The 19,098-nt window shown below is 41.8% G+C and overlaps 1 protein-coding gene across 1 annotated transcript in view; it reads left to right on the top strand.

Annotated features, from left to right (window-relative positions):
- The first annotated feature begins 1,794 nt into the window (after positions 1–1,794).
- Positions 1,795–19,098, top strand: part of GALNT12 (polypeptide N-acetylgalactosaminyltransferase 12) — a 44,827-nt gene continuing 27,523 nt past the window's right edge. Inside the window, exons 1-4 of the mRNA XM_057369446.1 lie at positions 1,795–2,295; positions 14,468–14,637; positions 15,354–15,543; positions 18,824–19,009. Coding sequence (XP_057225429.1) covers positions 1,916–2,295; positions 14,468–14,637; positions 15,354–15,543; positions 18,824–19,009 — 926 coding nt within the window. The 5' untranslated portion in view covers positions 1,795–1,915. The remainder of the gene's footprint in view (positions 2,296–14,467; positions 14,638–15,353; positions 15,544–18,823; positions 19,010–19,098) is intronic.

Here is a 19,098-nt window from a genome sequence, read left to right as displayed (position 1 = left end):
GGCAAGCAAGGAGACAATGCAATTACTGGTGCCACCTGACTCTTCAGATCCAAAGCTTGCTTCTTCCTTTATAGGCAATGTAAATTCTCATGTCTAGCATATTGGTATTTAGTAGTTGTCTATAAGGCTTAGTGAAACCAAATTTTATGCCTATATAATTATCTTTGGTAGCTAGCTGTATAACTGAATAAGGAATCTGTTTATATCTGTACACACACACACACACACTCATCTAGAAATCCACCTAAACTACTTGATTTTTACTAGTTTGCCAGAATCAGAATCATTGTTATTCAGCATCTTTCTGTCCAAAGCAAGGCCTTCACAGTGGTCATCAGCCTCTGTGTTTGTTGTCACGTATAATATTTATTATGATATAAAATCATAAAGAGCTCATAGCAGTATGCTCTGACCCTGTTAGTGATGAAATTTTTCCCTTCCTCTTCAGTAGCACTGTGTGTGCTGTGTGCTGGGCTCAAGTCCTCTGTGGGGATTACCAGACTGCTCTGCTGGGTTGRTCTTGACAGATCTCCAACACCATGGGATGCTGCAGTGAACATTTTTTGTAAAATGCGTGGAGCAAATGACGCCTCAAAAACAGTTCCAGATCCCTACCGAATGTGAGAAACAGTATCCAGTTACATTACATTTACTTTAAAATATTTCAAATGCAAAATCAGGAATTCTCAGGTAATCTCACAGCCACCAGACAACAAATTTAGCCAAGATGGGGCTGCATCCTGTTAGAGGCTTAAGTAAAAAAAACAGTATGGATGTGTTGAATATGAAGCAAATCTGAAAGTTTTGAGTAGTGCTTCTATTTTTTCCCCCCATAATTCTGTCAAGCCATAAAATGGACTGCCAATTATCTCCAGAAATTTGGGAYTTTCAGCAGTCTTCTGGATTTCTCTCTCTGAGGCCACATTGGTTGACTTCTTTTTTCAACCAAAACCACACCTTTCTTCAGCAAGAGCTCATCGTTAATGCCTATAGCTTCTTAGCCCGTGTTCTGCTCGTTCTGAAGCACGTTCTAAGCTATTCTAGAGGCCTCAGAATGGGTGAAGCCTGGTTTCCTATCAATTTGTTTTCTTCAACCTCCTAGGCTCCTCTGAGGCTGTCCCTCCCTTGTTGTCCTGCAGCCCTAGATATTTCTGTAGACAGCAAGCCTTGGGACTGTCCCAGTGACTTCCAATGGCCAAAGCAGCTTGCAGTGGCCCTGGCAGCTCTGTGCCAGCCGAATTTCCTCTTGCCGGGGAGTACCCCCGCATATCTGCCATGCTTATGAAAGTGCTTTTCAACGTCYCTCAAGCTTCAGGGCGACCAGATCACCTTTCCCTTGAAGGGTGACAGCAAGCGTGCAAAGGGAATACGCCTTCTCCCTCCTCCCCATATCCCAGATGTGAGCGACGCGGCAGAACCAGGATGGCCTCCCTCCCTCCCTGCCCCGAGCTGGGTCAGGACCAGCACTGGTTCCGCCGGTTGTGTCCCCAGGGAGAATGCGGAGCAGGCTGGAGCCGTGTGCCTTCCCTGGGGTGCTGAAACCCTCGGGGGCTAAGCAGCCTGCCGACCACCACGAAACCGAGGGGCATGGTTCCCTCGGGAGGTGCTGGCGGGCRGCAGGGGCGCAGCCGCTCTCGGGAACAAGCGGGCCCCGTTCCCTGCCCGGGGGTACCGCTCCCCGGCCCGCGGCAGCGCCCGTGCCCGGCTCTTCCGCGCCGCGCCCCTCCGGGCTGGCCGGCGGCGGGGCGGGGAGGAGGAGGAGCCGGCGGCGGAGGAGCCGGGCGSGCTTCCTGGCGGGGCAGCGCTGGCGGCGGGCGGGTGTCGCGGCGTGGGCAGGTCCGTGACAACTTCGCCGAGCGTGCCCGGGGCGGAGGCGCGCCCGTGTCCGTGAGAGGGCAGCCGCCGCCCGCTCGGCATGGCCGGCCGCCTCGGCCGCGGCATGTGCTGGGGCAAGCGGGGCCGGGGCTGTCGGGGCGAGGGCGCGCTGCTCGCCCTGGGGCTGCTGGCCGCCCTCGGCTTCCTCGTGTGGCGGCATGGCCCGCCGCCCCTCCACGCTGCCCGCCGCGCCCCGCCGCAGCCGCCGTCCCCCGACACCGAGCTGCTGCGCCGGCCGGTGTACGAGAAACCCGCCCTGGACCCGGGGGCGCTGGGGGAGCTGGGCCGGGCGGTGCGGCTGGAGCTGAGCCCGGACGAGAAGCGCCGCCAGGAGGAGAGCATCCGCCGGCACCAGATCAACATCTACCTGAGCGACCGCATCTCGCTGCACCGCCGGCTGCCCGAGCGCTGGCACCCGCTGTGAGTACCGCCGGGGACAGGTGGGGCCGGGCCACGGGAGCCGTGCCTACCGCTGCTCTGGCTCTTGGAGAGCCAAACTCGAGTGTCTGCTGGCGGCCGTCAGCGCGGGCTGCTCGTGTCTCTCTCCAGTGCCTCCTGCTCAGGAGCGTGGAGGCTTTCGGAAACTTTGCCGTCCCAAATGCTCTCGGATCACAGCGTTCGCTCTCAGAGTTGAGTCCATCGGTGACTTTGCCTGGCTGCCACACCTCCACAAGGCAGCGCAAAGTCTTTTGTTGGTGCTGGGTGTGTAAGTCTGTTGTTTCCCCCGTAGTCCCGGTAGTGTGGTGCCAGTGCTCAAAAAACGGCGCGCTGCAGTGTTTCTCCTGTTGCTGTCCCCTCCCGTTGCTGCTGCTGTCCCCTGGGTAAGTCACCAGAGGCAGCGGCATACKTTTCCAGTCACTCCCAGCTTTACAAATGTTACGCTTCCCAGACTTCAGCTGTGCATTGTATTCAAATTTCTTAAGACATGCAGTTTAAAGGTTATTGGTTTATCAGCAGTTTTACCAGGTGTGTAATGGTATTCTGGAGTGGGACTGTGCTTGATCCGGGATGCATTGGTGCTGGGACAAGTTACGTTTACAAATTACATTTTCAGATATGACACCWGTGACAGATGGTGGCATAGACAATTGTAAACGAGATTAGATACTGTTTGATGAGGTGGCTCTAGTGTACAGGTAATGGTTCAGTGCAGCTGTGAAGCCAGCATGGCACAAGAGTTCTGACTGTTCTGCCCTTACTCAAACACTCAGTGTGGCGCTGTCATGGGCTCTCCTGTGAATAAGCTGCTGGCTGGTGAGAGAAACGGGCTAGCCAGTTATGGGTATGTGCTAGCCACTACAGAAGATGACATGGAGCCATGGCTGCTACTGGCTCCTCACAGCCTTTACTTCTGTTATACCTGAACTTGGCTTCAGCTGATTTATTTCAGTGCAACTGATTTGTACGATATAGTGGCAAAGAGCTGTGGAAAAAGTAGGGCTCTGGCTCTTCTGTGCATTCACACCAGTGTGTCCTGGTCGGTAATTCACCAACTTTAGTTCTAAGTGCTGAACTTAAAACATGAGTTTTATGATGGCTTTCATAAAGCTSCAGYGCAAATGCAAAGCCTTTTCATCATRAGGCTAAGCCTGACASTAGGCTTGTTTTACTTAGTTATTATTCCTCTTTTATAAGCAGTCTGTAGGCCGCAGGTCAAAAAGGACAATTTTGGTTTCATTTCCATGGGAAGAATTAAATCATTTCAATGAATTATTTTGGACTTCWGCCATTTCTCTATGACAGGATGTTAGAAGAAATAGAAGGTCACAGTTGTTGAACAGGGGACATTAGCGATGTGTGTGGGTGACTATTCTAGAAATGAAAATAATTTGGATTTGAATGAGTGGATAGATTTTGCTACAACAGCAGACCTTTTTGATTTGGATATATGGATGCTGAAATGACAAAATATATCCAAACCAAAAGAATYACAAAGCATCAGTGACATAATCTCAGACATAATTGCCTTCTGAAGCTGGGGCTGTGTTGTACTGGTGTGTCTGCTGGCAGGTGCTTCATGCCTTTGTGCACTGTTAAATCTAAATTATGGCAGAAACATCACGGACCATCTCTCCAACTCAGACCGCAAATGTAAAAAAAAACTTCCCCAAAGGCAATTTTGCAGTGGAGTTGTTAACTCCTGCTCTCAAGAAGGAAGACCATGTAAGATATTGAAGAAAAAAATATGGAAGAAGATATCACGAAACCCACAGCAATAGAAAATTCATTGCACTTCATTCCAAAATTGGAGGCCATATAGTTTGAAATCTCAAATCTATGGAAAATATGATGGGTTTTTTTTTGTGTTTTTTTTTTTTGTTTGTTTTTTTTAAATTTTAACATGGGTAATGCTTGACCATTTRTGATCTTTAATAAACATTTTGGTGATGGATGAGGCTACAATGGTAGTAAGGGTAGATGGCAGCTATGCTTCCGCTGTTCACCAAAACAATGTAAAGGCTAAATTTTGGCTCTAATCAATGATACAATTTTGGTACCCGAAGGTGACAAATGCACCATWTTTTTAGTAAAGTCCTAGAGGACAACCAGAGAACTGTGTGCTGGCAAGCCTTGGATCTTTTCCAGGCTTGTTATTTACAAACTGTGGTAAGGGAAAGAATTACTAACAGATGGGTAGGTGTGATCTRTTGAGAAGGTCAACAAGACTTTTGTCAAAGATGACGTGTCTCACAAACCAGTCTGAGTTCTTTGAAGGTCGTAATTATATGGATAAAGAAGTGTTGTTTCTTGAAGAGTTCCTCAAACAACGGTGGAAATTCCTTGCATTTATACATAACGAGTAGAAGCTGTGAAGCATTTGTTCTGTGCTTTTTTGTTTGTTTGCTTGGGGAAGTTTTTTTGGTTTTGTTTGGTTTTTTTTTGTTTGTTTGTTTTTGTTTTTTTTTTAAGTAGTGCAGAGTCATTGATTAAGTCCCACAGAAATCTGTGTTGGACCCATGCTGTTCAATTTACAGCATGGCTTTCATAAAGGTACTAATTTACAGCACTTCAGCCTGAAAGACAGGTGGGGTGCTGAAAGGGTACCTCCTGCAGCACTGCTGCCAATGCATGGYTGGTGCACGAAAGTGGATGAAACAAATTCTGCCCCCTCCCTGTTCCAAAAATCCATTTACTGTAAAACATAAGTAAGTCCATCTACTAGAAAATTTTAATCAAATATTCAGGAGATATTGACAGATACTGTGCTTGGAAACTCTATTCTGGGTTGTGGGCTTTTGGTCTGTTTCAGCATATTCTTATGTGTGTGGAGTCAAGTCCGGAAATTTTAGATACCTATAAAATGGGAGAATAGAACAAAGGGAAAGAGAGACATTACCATCACCTGGATGCCCCACTGCTCCTTTTAACACTAATGTCCTTCCACACTGATCAGTGAACCCGCTCTCTGTGTGTGAATTGGTGAAAACATTTGAATCCAATGAAAACTAGGGTTTTCCTAATAAGAGAGAATCAGTAAGCAGGTAAATGTGATATGCAAAATGATTGCACAAGGTGTTGCATTATCGGAAACTGATGCCGAAAATCTTTTCCTTCTGCTTCATGTTGTACATTCTGGAGCTGCTATTTGAACAGAAATGTGGCAGGTGTTTGCTTGTACCTATATCTGRTAATACTGTGCAGGAAGGGAAGAATAGTTTGGCTCAGATTACTCTCTCTATGGTGGTATTTAACTATGAAACCAGGAAGTTTCAAATTTAGCTCKTTCTCCTACTAGCATATTCCCAACAGTTAAAATATTCAGGAAGACTTTATTCCTTCTTGTTCCCACCACCGTAACATCCATTTTGTGACAACAGATCCTGTTTCCATTGAACTACAGACCCAAAGAGCTCAACAACTACTATTGTTTCCTTTAGACAGTTTCTGCTTCCTTTGRCTGTCTGAGCTGGAGATAAGCAACTGATGTATTTCATCACACAGGAACTCTCCAGTTTTATTAAAAGTATTCCTGCAAACCAATAAAAATTATGTAAAAAAACAATCTRTAAAGTGTTCATTTGGAAAAATCTTATGGATGCGAATGTAAGTCACTAWATGATGATAGAGTTTGTACAAGGCTAGAAATGAAGTAAGCCAAAAGGTCAGAAAAGGATGGATGTTGGAAGGAAACTTTGGGGTGTCTAGTCCAACCTCCATGTCTCCAAGGATGGAGATTCAACWGCCATTGAACACCTCTTTCAAGGCTACATCACTGCCACAGTGATCTCGTTTTCTTTTCTTTCCCTGATCATAATGTTGTCTGGATGGCCTAGCTTGTCTTGCCAACATCTACCCTTCCTTTCTTGAGTTTATATTCATGAAGGAAGCAAAAATTGTAGATTTCAAACCAGCAAGCGTCCTCTGTCACCCCCTGACTTAGTGAGGGTCCTGCAGGGGCAGAAGCTCTCTAAGCATGGTGTGATGAGTTCTGGGCCTTGGGGTTTAGCTGCTGCTGCTGCTTTGCCTTGCTCCCCCTGCAACAACAAGTCTGCGTCCTGTCCTGTGGGACTTCTTCTTGTGTGCTTGTTTTACAGGACTGTAGGGCTAGGCAGACAACTGACACATTCTCCTAGCCTTTTACAGCTTATTACAATGCGTAAGAAACACATTTCCAGTTTTTCTACTTGGGTTCTTTTAGATTAAGGGCTGTTTTCAAGTATTGATCCTGATTTTAGATATTCTACCTTATTTTTTTTCTTTTCTTTTCTTTCTCTTTTACTCACAGTAGGGATGCATTGCTCACCTATTTTGGGGACGGTTTCTGTAAAATCACACCAGCTGCCTTTTGTCTGACTCTTGGTACAAAAGGAGCAAGTCAGGAATAGGCGCTTTTGTGCCGACTCAGCATTTCATGTTGTGTCTTTCATGGCAGAAGCCTGATTCAGCCCTTGGGGCTCATTTTACTTGTGATCACAAGGAAATGGATTTTTAATTCTTTCCTCTCTTTCCTTAACTGGGAAATATATTTTAAGTAGCCACAAAAGCCCGCAAAATATTGAATGTGACCTGCATAATATTTTTTCAGCTATGAAAAGAGCTTTGGAGGGTCATTCTTGAATTGTGGGTAATTTTCTGTGTTTTGGAAAGAGAGATTCTTTACATAAATGTTTATATATRTATGGTTTTAATGTATATGTTTAAGTATCTGTAAAGACTTTAAGAGTCTTTGTATAGATAGCTAGATATCCACAAATGCCTAAATTCCTGTCACCATAATTTATACTTATATTGTTTATTTTGGGGGAATACTGTATTTGAATTTAACATAACAATTTTGTGCTAAGATTTTTTTGACTTTSAAAACTCTTTTTCCTGTTTGTTCCCATATTTGAATTTGATTCTCTAAGTCTCGCTTTCTTCTATRGTTTATTTTGTTTTCCCAATTGTAAATACTAAATTATACCTGCATGTTCATCTGATAGTATCTTGCTAGTAAGTTCCCAGAATAAGCCTYGATATTAGGTTTTGGTTTCTTTTATACTCCAAAAATCACAGCTACTCCTGCCAGCAGTTTTAACTTGACCCTATTCCAGGAAAAGGCCCAGCRGCTGAGTTTTTCTTCCTCAGCCCACAGTAACTATCTGACTTAATTTTGGAGCTTCTCTTTCATCTCTTACATAAAGATGAAACAACTGCAGTGACCTTTTGTTTTTTTGCAGCCCATGTGAGAACTCTTTGAAGAGGTGAACTGTGGCATCTTGACCTTGCTGGCGCATCCCTTCCCTCTAAACATGCACCTGATGCTGCACCTTATGCCCAGAGCTGGCTTTGGCATGGGTGTTCCCATGCTTTGCATCTGATCAGGAGACACGGCACACTACTTCTTACAAGCAAAGGCATTACATTAAACACTTTAAGGTGTATTTGGAATAGCAATTTTGATCATTGGTTTGGTGTTGGGATTTTTTTTATTTGATTTCTGAGCTTTTCTGAAATGTGTAAATGGTTACTAGTAACTATATTAATCAAAATACCTTGTAGTCATTACTTTAGTGTTAGTTGGCAGGATTTCTTGCATATATAAAAAAGGCTTTAGACCTTCAAAGCAGTGTTTCTCTAGGACATTTAATTCTTTCCTCATTGAGTAAGTGGGGTAAAAATAATTCTTCACTATGGTTGTGCTTTTGTGTTTGTTTGGTTTTGATAAGAAGGTTTGTGTTTTATAGCAGTGCAAAATGAAGCAATGCTTCCACTTTTGATATTTAGGATATTTTGGTATTTTTGTTTTCTGTCTTCTGTAAAAATGTGTCACTTTTCTTTGTCATCATGCTTTTAACAATCCCCAGCAAATATTTTCCAGAAGAACTCACATGGTAATTTTTTAACCATTTTTTCTTTCCAGTTTCTGGTAGACTTCCTCAACTTCCTTTAGCATCTCGATTCATGCTTGGTTTTGGCTGATTTCATATTTAAATTGACAAAGTTCCCAGATCTGTGATTGATAGTAAGCAAAAATAGATATTTTTCTTTATTCAAAAAGTGCTTCTACTGTAAACAATTGTCTATAAAGATCAGGTGCATCCACACCTTACTTACAGCAATGGATACAATAACTTCTTTCACTTACTAGTGTGCAAAATATTTTKTCTTGTCCTGAATCAAATTACATTGAAGTAAGTTTTTGAATGTAGGTGTAGGAAATAGTATGTGCCTGTGCAAAGGTCAAGTGTATTTCACTATCGTGGATGAAAATGGAGAACATTTGAGAAAAATGTAACCACTTTTGCAACTCGGCAAAATAACATCCAAGTAGGTTTCTCCATTGTCACATGCAGAATTTCCTTCTCATCTGCACATCTGGAATCTGGGTCAGGTAGGAGCTTCTGTAGCCTTTCTCCAACCATTGGGAATTAGGAGACCCTATGGATTTCCTAAATTTGTGGATTTTAGGATACTGATTTAGTCCGTTCTCATACTTGGTCTTTGTAAATATTTTTTTCTTGATGTATTTTTAATCTGTCTTAAACAGATTTGCTTTCTGTGCCCACCTTCCCTGATGCCACATAATTCCCCCATAGCTTCTTAACAAATATTTACTTCTGTTTCAGACTTACTTTCTTCCTTGCTTCTTCCGTGTTTGTATACGAGGCAGCACAGCCCTGTATTATCTGAAGTCTTAAGAAGTCTTTTGGCCCTCTGTCTAGTCAAGACCTTCTTGTCATTGGGAGAATCATTCTATAGAACTTTAAATGRCCTGGAAAACTGTTTCACAGTATAGCCAGCCTCTTTTTCCAGACAGCTGATCGTATCACGGTGTTGTAGACCGTGCAGGGGTGCTCTCTCTAACATGGTTTGTTTCAGTAGATACAATTTAGGGAGCATATAGCCAGCCTGCTGGGCTGGGACAGGTGGTGGGGAAGTGTTGGCCAGAATCCTGAACTCACCTGCTTAAATGTTCCAGCCTTGCCCCTAATTACCCAGTTATTATGGCAATTATCAGTGACTTGCTGCTATCTGCTTTGCTAATCACACCAAGACACACCTTCTGTAAACATCAATGCCTTTTGCTGCAATAGCTGAACACACGTGGCCTGTGTAGGTGTATGAAACTGGCAGAACCTCTCCATGCTCAGATAAAACTTTTTTTTTTCTTTTTTATATTTTAAGGAGAAAATCTCTGAACTGACAGGTGGTTCAAGGTAGTTTTGTGTGAGAATATAAATGTGGCATGAAAAGTTGGGTRGTGGTTGGAGAAGATAAGAACAGTGTGGTTTATCATATCCTTTACTTCCACTTGAAATGTTCCACTTCCGTTTCCCAGGCTTTGGGTGGTGTTGCTTTTGGCTTGCATGCTGGATTTTATCCACAGGTTGCTCTTCCCCAGAGAGGGTTGAGGAGTGGCTGTTCAGCTATGTGTTCAGCCTGGAGTAAGGGGCACGGTAGCTGTGGGGTGGCTTAGAAACCAGTGTTGCCCCCTGTGTCATGCTGCGGGGTTTGGGGTTCTTGGGTATGGATGTGCAGAACCCCAAGCTGCTGCTCAGCCAAAAGGATAAGAGGAGATAGAAGGTCCCTGTACAGCTGTGTCCTCTGCCATGGCTTTGGGAAGGTGGGACAAGGAGGTGTTTTCCCTTGGGTGAAGAGAGCTGGCAGATCCCAGAGCCCATATTGCTGCCTCTCCTGTTTATGGAGTGGGAATGAAGAAGGTGAAACCAGATTGAGATGCCCATGGATGCTGCTGTTCATCCTCATCAGCYTTATTTACTTACAGCCTACAAAATGCAAAATGCCACATTTGAGCAGAGTTTTTACTAGAAGAGCAGTTTAAGTGAGTGTTTTAACAGTTCAAAGGAAGAGGAAAGGAGGTTGTGTGGTGAGTGAGTATGTCAATGGCCCATCAGAACAAGCYCAGCCAACCTGGTTCTTAGCCCACCATGTGAAAACCCGCCTGAAGCAGAACCCTGGCAGTGTTTTCTAGATGATACTGTGATGGAGCGTAAATGCCACATACTGTAGTCACATAAATCATGTAGAATCAGCTCCAGCAGTGACATGTGCTATTTTGCACTTCATGAGAGAAGCTATGCAATCCTGAACGTGCCTCGGGCATTCACATCGAAACTTCAAACCCAAAACTTCTGTAGTATACCTTCAGAAGGCCTTAAATAATTTATGAGCAATTTGCGTTCTTAACAAGTCTTTGAAAACTCTCAGAGCATTTAATATTTTTTTTCTTAAAATATGAGTGTGCATATAGAAGATCAAATTTGGAGAAYAAAAGTCTATTTTCCCTTTCTGTCTCATTGCCACAGTTGTGGTGAAAGTCTGAAGAGCATGTCAGCAACCATTCCTAATTAACTCATGGCAGTATGCCCAGTGTACACACATTCATGCTCTCTCTCCCCGTGTATAGATACACATCTCTAAGAGCAACAGCTCCTTACAATGAAATAAATTGAGTGATTACATTAATTGACACAAATGTTCTTGAAAACAACCCATTTAATTTTGTTTAGGCATTTCCTGAGTGATGTCTCCTTAGTTTCTAATAAATAACCTATTGTAAAACTTGCTAACAGAAGTCTGTGTAGTGAAGTAGATTCCAAGGTTAATTTATTAAACTTGTCAGCTGTATACTCTCAGACTCTGAGTTAAAAATCCAGTGTAAAAAAAGGCAAAACCAAAACCCCACAGGAATTTGGATATATGATGATACATTTTTTTACATTTTTGGCTTCTGTCATAGAAAAGTTAAGCAACTTTTCTAAAAAAAAGTCTAACCTCTATGCACAAGAGTGAGGTGGGGACCCACCGAGGTTCTTGTGCTGTGCYGGATCAGTGGCTTAAGGAGGATGAGGAGAGCCTTAGGGCTCTGTCTTTAGGGACCTGCAGAGTTCAGACGAACAGCTAAAAGGTGGCACCTCGTTTTTAGGATAAATAATGTGAGATGCAGTTATTCCTGTCTTAATATGATCCTCTCTGTTGGAAAAGACAGCGTTACGGGTTTGAGGGTGGCACTAAAAAGCACCCTAGTCAGAAGCTGAAAGCAGGTTGCAGTATAGCATACATAAATATACATTCCCAGTATCTGCAGAAACGTATTTTGGGACTGCTGTTACCAGCTGCTGTCATTTTAATGACATTCTATAAGTGGTATGCATTTGTTTTCCCGAATAATCCTAAGTAGGTGTGAAATGATTCACTTGGAAAGTAGGAGCTGGGRTACTTGGCTCGCACATGGAGAATAAAAATGCATCTTGAAATTTGCAAAGGTGAATACAGAAGATGGGCTGCTGTATTCAGCATACAGAATACAGAAGATGGTGCTTCTGTGGTAAATAGGAGTTGATAAATAGAAAAGATTAGTTATGACCACTAGGCTTTAAATCAGGTTTCATACTTGTAGTGGGTTTCTTGAAGCTTTTTTATCTTGTGAAGCGGTAATATTTAATGTCCGTATGCGTGCCACTGAATTGTTATTCAGCAACACTTCCAAGCATTTCCATTTCAGGGATTCATTAGTTTTTTTAAAGGTATTTTTACACTCTAATTTTTCCAGGATTTGAACGCTTTGGGTTTGTAATCTCTTGAATGGCATTAATTTTTAACGRTTAGCAAAACACCTTCATTACAGAAAGATAAGGAAAAGTGTGCTTCACTTTAGCAACACTATTTGAGACTGCTAACAGTTGAGGTCTTGTAGCAGTTTASCAAGAGGTATATGTCTTGGAAGTAATTTCTGAGATAAACATGCAAATCAGCACAGAATTTGAATAAAGGGGTTTTTTTTCCTAATTTTTTCCATTTTTAAATAAGGTTATCTGGACAGTGCTCTGGTCAGGGTGGCCGTAYTGGTGGGCAGCCTGTCCTGCTATCATGTCAGGTCATTTCTCTGCATTCCTGTGCTTCCTTCCACCACAGAGCTGGTAAATTAAACCCCTTTTTTAGTGTTGGCCTCTTTCTTGACTTTGGAAACCTAAGAAACGTGTGCTGTGGTATGTCCTGTAGTAGGCTGACCTTTTCCTGCAGTGTGGGGTGTGCTCAAGGAAGGAGGCAGCAATGCAGAGTGAATCACAAACAGTGTGGGGATTGCCTTGCTCTGTGCCAAATTACGTTTTCCGTCTCCAGCATGTAATTTTCAGGCAAATCTGTTGAAGTCTTTAATCTATAATTAGACCTATAAGCTTCTTTAGACCTTTTGGGTTTCCTTTTTTTTTTAATGATGTAATACGACATTATTATTCCATGAATCTTCCTGACATATTTTTCAAAGAATGCTTTCCTGGAGGGTTTATTTATTTATTTACACTTTCCTTCAGTTTTCTAAAATGGGTATGTAAAGATCCTATTTCCATCAAGAAATGAACTCAAAATTACCTGGTACAAGTGACTGATACACAGGGAGATATTTTTCCTGGCAGTACTGAGCAGAAATGTTTTTCAGTAGGTTAAAGTAAATATGTATTTCTAAAATTGGATTSCTACAGTAGGTTTTTCTACCTTAAAAAAAAAAAGTTAATTAAAATGTCACTCCTTTTCATTTTTTATGTGTTAATACATGAATGTTTGGCTAAATAAATCAACTCTGTCACTGGGTGCTAGTGTGAGACAGTTCTCTGTGTGAATGCCCCTGTTTGCCTCAGGATAAGATGCAGCCTGGAGGGACAGGCATTCTTGTACTTCACTAGATAAGTGTGTGTGTGTACMTACCTATGTATGTATGTCTGTATTCATGGGTGTTGTTGCATGGCATTCCTTTCATGTTTGAAAAGCAGCCTTCTTTGCCTCCTTTGCCCAAGTGTCATTTCTCTTTGTTTCTTCCTCATTTTCAGGTATTTATTACAGAAGTACTCTACAGATTTCTTGTTTTCCTCATCAGAATTTTAATTTTAGGCATATTCAGTTTTGGACTTTTTTTTTTTTCTTTCTGTACATCAGCTCTTAATAGCCACTGCCTAATCTTTATAGAAACCTCTTTTTTAATTGCAGACACAGCAGCCTTAAATAGTTTGTAAAAATATTCTCAATGCGCTACAGGTAAGCAGTGTGCTTTTAATATCATTTTCTTAGTGTTCTGGGGAATTTTTATGCCCCTAAATTGACGTAAGGGATTTACTGTCGCATTTTCTACTGATCAGTTTTGATTTCCCTTTTCAGTTCCCCATGGTAGATGTTTTGGAGGACTCGCTGTTGTTCCCTTTTGGTAGGAGGGATGTCCTACCTGCTTAGGTGTCTGTTGTATCYTAGCAGTCTTTAGAAGTTGAAGTCTGCCCTGCCCCTTACAAACCTTGGTGACTCCAGGCAATAAAAACTCTAAGCAACGAGGAGAAATTATAATAAATGCCATCATTATTTTAAAATTCTTCTAAACCAAAGGATTCTTKTAAGAATGTATACATTTGGCTCAGCTGTAAGTCTCTTGGCATCCTTATGTTCATTTAGGGAAGTTCATATAYGTATTTATAGGAAATACATTCTGGAGCTTGATCCAAAGGTTTGCAAACTTTCTGGCTCTCCACAGAGCCAAACCCATGTATTTCTGGATCTGTTTTAGGTTTTTATGGATTTCACAATTAGATTTTGGCAGTTGTGTGGTCTCTCCAAATTCTGCTTCAGTGTATGTACATTTCAGTTTTGTTGCTGGTTGTTTGGTTTGAGGTTTTTTCCTCTCTTTATGTTGCTGTTCCTTCACAGTTTTATTTTTACTGTCTAACACTTGTTCTGTTTTCCAAACCACAAGTGATCAGTAGTTTATGTTACTGTTTTTACTGCACTTAGGTTTTATATTTTCAATTTTCTTCTTCTTTAATGTGAGACACATTTTAGTCATTGCTTGTTCTTCTACTTGAAATTGTGCAAAGACAGCTACTGCAGCTACACCAGCCCAGTGTACCTCCTATTATTTTTCTTTTTGGATATTTTAGTAGTTTGCAGAATTTTAGTCATAACGCTTCTGTGGAAATGGAACCTGTGGAAGAGCAATTTCCTGATGTGTTCTCATACACTTTTCCACAAACATGCAGTTCCGTTAAGATCCTTTTTATGTTCTYGCTTGCAGTTAGTAACTAGCATGCAAAATGGATTTGAGAATTGCTTTCTGAAAATTAATAAATGCTTTTGCATTAGTACTAAATCTAACCCCCCTCCTTTACAGATGCAGAGAGAAGAAATATGATTATTATAACCTGCCGAAAACCTCTGTTGTGATAGCTTTTTATAACGAGGCTTGGTCAACACTTCTGCGAACTGTTCATAGTGTTCTTGAGACCTCTCCAGATATTCTTTTGGAAGAAATTATCCTTGTGGATGATTACAGTGACAAAGGTAGGAAGAATAAGTCTAAATAATATTGATTGTTCATGGGCTTTTTTGGTCAGCTAGTTCATGGGAAAAATCGTTATGCTGTTCAGGTCGCATACCAGAAAACTGTATAGCATAGGCATCTCACTGGAAAATAGTTTTTCTTGTATTGTGCCAGTGAAAAGTTTGACTTCTGGACCAAATTTAGTTTAGAATGGGGAAGYGCATTTGCAGTGTGGTAACATGAGTGTTTGTGTGTATAGATAAACTACAGTCTGATCAGAGCACTTCAGGTTTCCTGAATTGAGTGTTTCGATTGCACAGCATTCCCCTGGTGTCTCATATAATGACAGTGACCTAGTTCTTTGGTCCTGTTTGAATAATGGGACATAAAGGCAATGCTGGCATTTTCCACCACATGTGAATTGTTTTGAGAATAAAACTTTTACGCAGGAAGTTTTAAGTAACAGTTGAGAAGCACTTATCAATCTGGGAATGAATTACAGAGGGAAATGTGAAGCATTCAATTTCTTAAAAGTAATTTGTGTCCATCCACATTCAGTGCTTTTTTCACATCCTTTCTAAACATGAATAGCAAACAGAATAGCACAACCTGAGTTCAAAATGCCAGAATCTTTAGGGCACTACTGTAAGTAATATGCTACTGAGAGAGCCTTCTGTAGCGTGACATAAACCATTTCAGACTATATTATTCCCTTTTTTTTTTTTGTTTGTTACAGAGCATTTAAAAGAGACTTTGGAAAACTACGTGGCTGGCTTACGCAAGGTGCGCCTGATCCGCGCGAATAAGCGAGAGGGGCTGGTTCGAGCCCGGCTGCTGGGGGCGTCTGTGGCMAAAGGAGCCATCCTGACCTTCCTGGACTGCCACTGTGAATGCCACGAGGGCTGGCTGGAGCCACTGCTGGCAAGGTGAGGTTATGCTCTGGCTGGTTTTCTTCCCATTGGAGAAGAAAGGGTGAGACAGTTTGGCCCACTTCTGCAGTGGAAAAATGACGCATAGTTTACCAAAGGTTACTGCAGTCTGGTCCCTGAGGCACTGCAAGTGTTTGTCTCCTGGCTGTGGGGAAGCAAATGGAAGTGTGAAAGATCAGGACATGATGGGTTTTTTGCCTCTATTCTTTTCTCCTGAGGACCAAACTGCTCTTTTTTCCTTCAGACAATGAAAAGTTTTGAATTTCAGGAAGACATATCCATGCCCAGCTTTGAAACCACCTTGGTAAAAGAGGCTATTTCTGTCAGCCTGGGYGGTGGATGAGTGAAAGGTCAGGAAAGATGTGTGCCCCTGCAAGGCAACGTTTACATAAGCAGATTGGAATACAAGTCAGTAAACTCCATAGCCCTGAGCAAATCTACCTTTCCAGACTGGTTCTTATGTAAAGCATCATGGTGTAGGATAGGGAGGAGTTAATGTTATGTCAACACTGACTCTTGCTTGGAAGCCATCTGTCCTGGAACAGTGTGCTTTATGCTTGTGTAGTCTCTTGTTTATACTGCAGATCCGTCAGGCTGTTCAGAAAACTTCCATTAATTAAAAGCAAACAAACAACAAAAAAATCAAGAAACCTTCCTAAAGCTCTAACAAAACCCCCCTAGAAACCAGAATACTAGCCCTCTGTTACAGCTGAGAATATTTATGATATTCTTGAAGCCTCACCCATGTGTAGTCAGCAGCCATACATGCACTGTTCCTGCTATGGGTTCAGCCACTGGTACTTCACCCCAGCACCTGCTGGCCCTGTATCCCATCACGTTTTATTGCTCTTGCTCCTTTTGCTAACAGCTCATGTCTTTATCCTCTTGGATGCCATTAGCAGATTCTGATGGATACAGTCAGACCTGAGTCAGACCTCCTAAATATTGTATATAGAAAACCAGCTGTCTTTAAAATATAATCAAATGGAAAAAAAAATGTTTTCTCAAGGCCAGTGGTTTGATTTGGATTCTGTTAAGATTCCCACCAGGTACAGTAGAGCACAGAAAAGCACCAGGAAAAATAGCCCTATACAAATGGGAAAGAGACTTCCAGAAGCATGTAGTGTCTTGGTTGGTGCTAGTCTTCCTGATTTCTAGTGAGACTTGTGTTCTCAAATTCCCCATGTCCATTTGAAATTTTATCAAGGACACTATTTCAATTTTTTGTTTTCTGAAAGTTGTCATACTTACCATGTTCCTAAATGTCGCACCGAGTATATTCCAGGTAACTGTGGATTAATCATTAAAGCGTGAAGAAAAGAGATAAACATAAAAAGATGAGCATGGGTTTAACGATGTAATTCCCCTAAAGAAACTAGGGAGATGATTCTGTGATTGCTTGGCTTCTTTAGTACACCACTAGATGGCAATCTTGAGGAAGGATTGGGATTTTTTTACAGGTAATACTCATCACCTGTAAAAAGTTAGCCCCCTCTTGGAATTCCTGCCGTTTTTGCTGCAGATGCAGATGTACATTTCCAAGGGGGTTTTCTCTGTGCTATATCTGACTGAAATGTATGGAAGCAATACAACAGTGTTAGCATTTTGCAGTGCAAACATAGTTGCGTTTATATGCTCCCTGTGCATTGTACCACCTAGTTAATTCTTAACTTACAGAAAAGGTGATGGCTTTTCATWTACTTCATTCCTTTCATAATTGAAATCATATGCCAGCTACCTAATTTTTACTTCTTTTCCTACTTGTTACAGGAGGAGCAAAATATTTTTACATTTTGTTCTTTTTTTTCCTTTTCCTCTGTGTGTGTATCATTTTCATTGCTTTGTACAATGAGGATTTGTRCAAAGTTTTATGCAAGTGAGACAGGAGATAACAATATTTGTATAATCTCTTTTGTGTGCTCTACCAAACAAGATTTCAATGGGAGATCATAAAGAAGAAAACAGCTGTTTCACATATTCCCTCCAGCAACAAGAGAGCATTTCATTTAAGGCAGTCCTCGCCTCAGACAGTACTTCTGCTATTCTCTGCTGCATTTAGCCATCACAAGCTSCTCTTAATTTCAGAGTATGAGCCCTTGGTCAGCCTATGGGTTTTAAGATTAATAATAATCCTGTAACGAACTTGCTCCCTTTGAATTACAGATGCACTGCATCTCTTGCTTGTTGGACAATTTAATGTGTGCAGTCTTCCTTCATCTCTGAAGTATGTAAATAGAAGATGGCAGGGCTAAAGTGCATACCTGCATTTTTAAGTCCAAGAAGTTACTTAATTTCACTGAGCTAGCCGGGGWTGTCTAACACCAGAACAGGGAAGATCCTAAGCAGTGATTTAGAAGGAAGACCTTGCCTTGAGCTTGTGTGCTTTAAGTTGCTCCTAGTACTGAGGGAGGCTATTCTAGAAAGTGAGGACAAGGCTAAAAATCCCACTGCCTTTTGTAAGGACAAATCCTATTGGAAGGGAATCCTGAAAACCCTGCATGGTATTGAGAAATGGGAGGACGGGGTTTATCTCCTTGTATACCTGCACGAAATGTCATCAGCTCTGACGTATTCTTAGTATGATAAAGATCTTGACTATCTTTAGATCACCCTTGTTGATAGGAATGTCATTCTGCAGTACTATCTTGTTTCTCCATTTCATCTCCTATGTTGCCAGGGTTTCTGGAAACCTTCTTCAGGTATGTTTCGTTGTTAGAGGTCTAATTCCCATGTTGCAGGTTTGGTCTTTTCTAAGCTCAGCACTTTTTGACTTTCTTTTACTGTACTCAATATAACATTTGCAGATAATCCCAGTTACAAGAAAAGCCATGACTCTGAGGGCCAAGAGGCTGGCTAGTTAATTATTCAACGTTGTGGAGCTATGCAACTATGCCACTCTCTTAAAAACAGCTACCTGTTCAGAAGAAAACAGATATTTTTTTGTTGAGAAAGTAGTGCTGGCTTTGGCAGCCAAGCCAGCTGCTGGATGTGTTATCTCAAGCCATCTGGCATACCTTGTTCCCACCGTCCAGGATGGATGATGCTTGCCAAGTGCCTACAGTGGAGTCCATCCTGATCCATCCTCCTGATGCATCCCCAGTAGGAAACTGGGGGTTATTCTTGTAYCCATCATTTCCTTATATTGCAGTATTAATTGAAAAGGAGCAAAATTTCRTGTTTGGTATTTGTCAGCATTCTTTGTTCTTATCAGTTCTAGTTTTTTATTTTTAGAGAAGTTTATAACAGAGGTCACCCTTTTGTTTTTAAAACATGCCAGGATTGCAGAAGAAGAAACAGCTGTTGTGTGCCCTGTTATTGATGTTATTGACTGGAATACATTTGAGTACTTGGGAAATGCTGGTGAGCCACAGATTGGTGGATTTGATTGGAGGCTGGTCTTCACTTGGCATAGTACCCCTGAAAGAGAACAAAAACGGAGGAAGTCCAAGACCGACGTGATCAGGTTAATTTTTCTGCATTCTRTAAAACTGTGAATGTGTTTTGATTTCACCTGAAAATGCCAGATGCTGAAAGATATTTGGGAAATAACCA

Source organism: Malurus melanocephalus, unplaced genomic scaffold (genome assembly GCF_030028575.1).
Source record: "Malurus melanocephalus ecotype Western Australia unplaced genomic scaffold, MMel_1.1 scaffold_110, whole genome shotgun sequence".
In the NCBI taxonomy this organism is placed as follows: Eukaryota; Metazoa; Chordata; class Aves; order Passeriformes; family Maluridae; genus Malurus; species Malurus melanocephalus.
The sequence above is the reverse complement of the archived record's forward strand: the minus strand, read 5'-3'. Positions and strand labels throughout refer to the sequence as shown.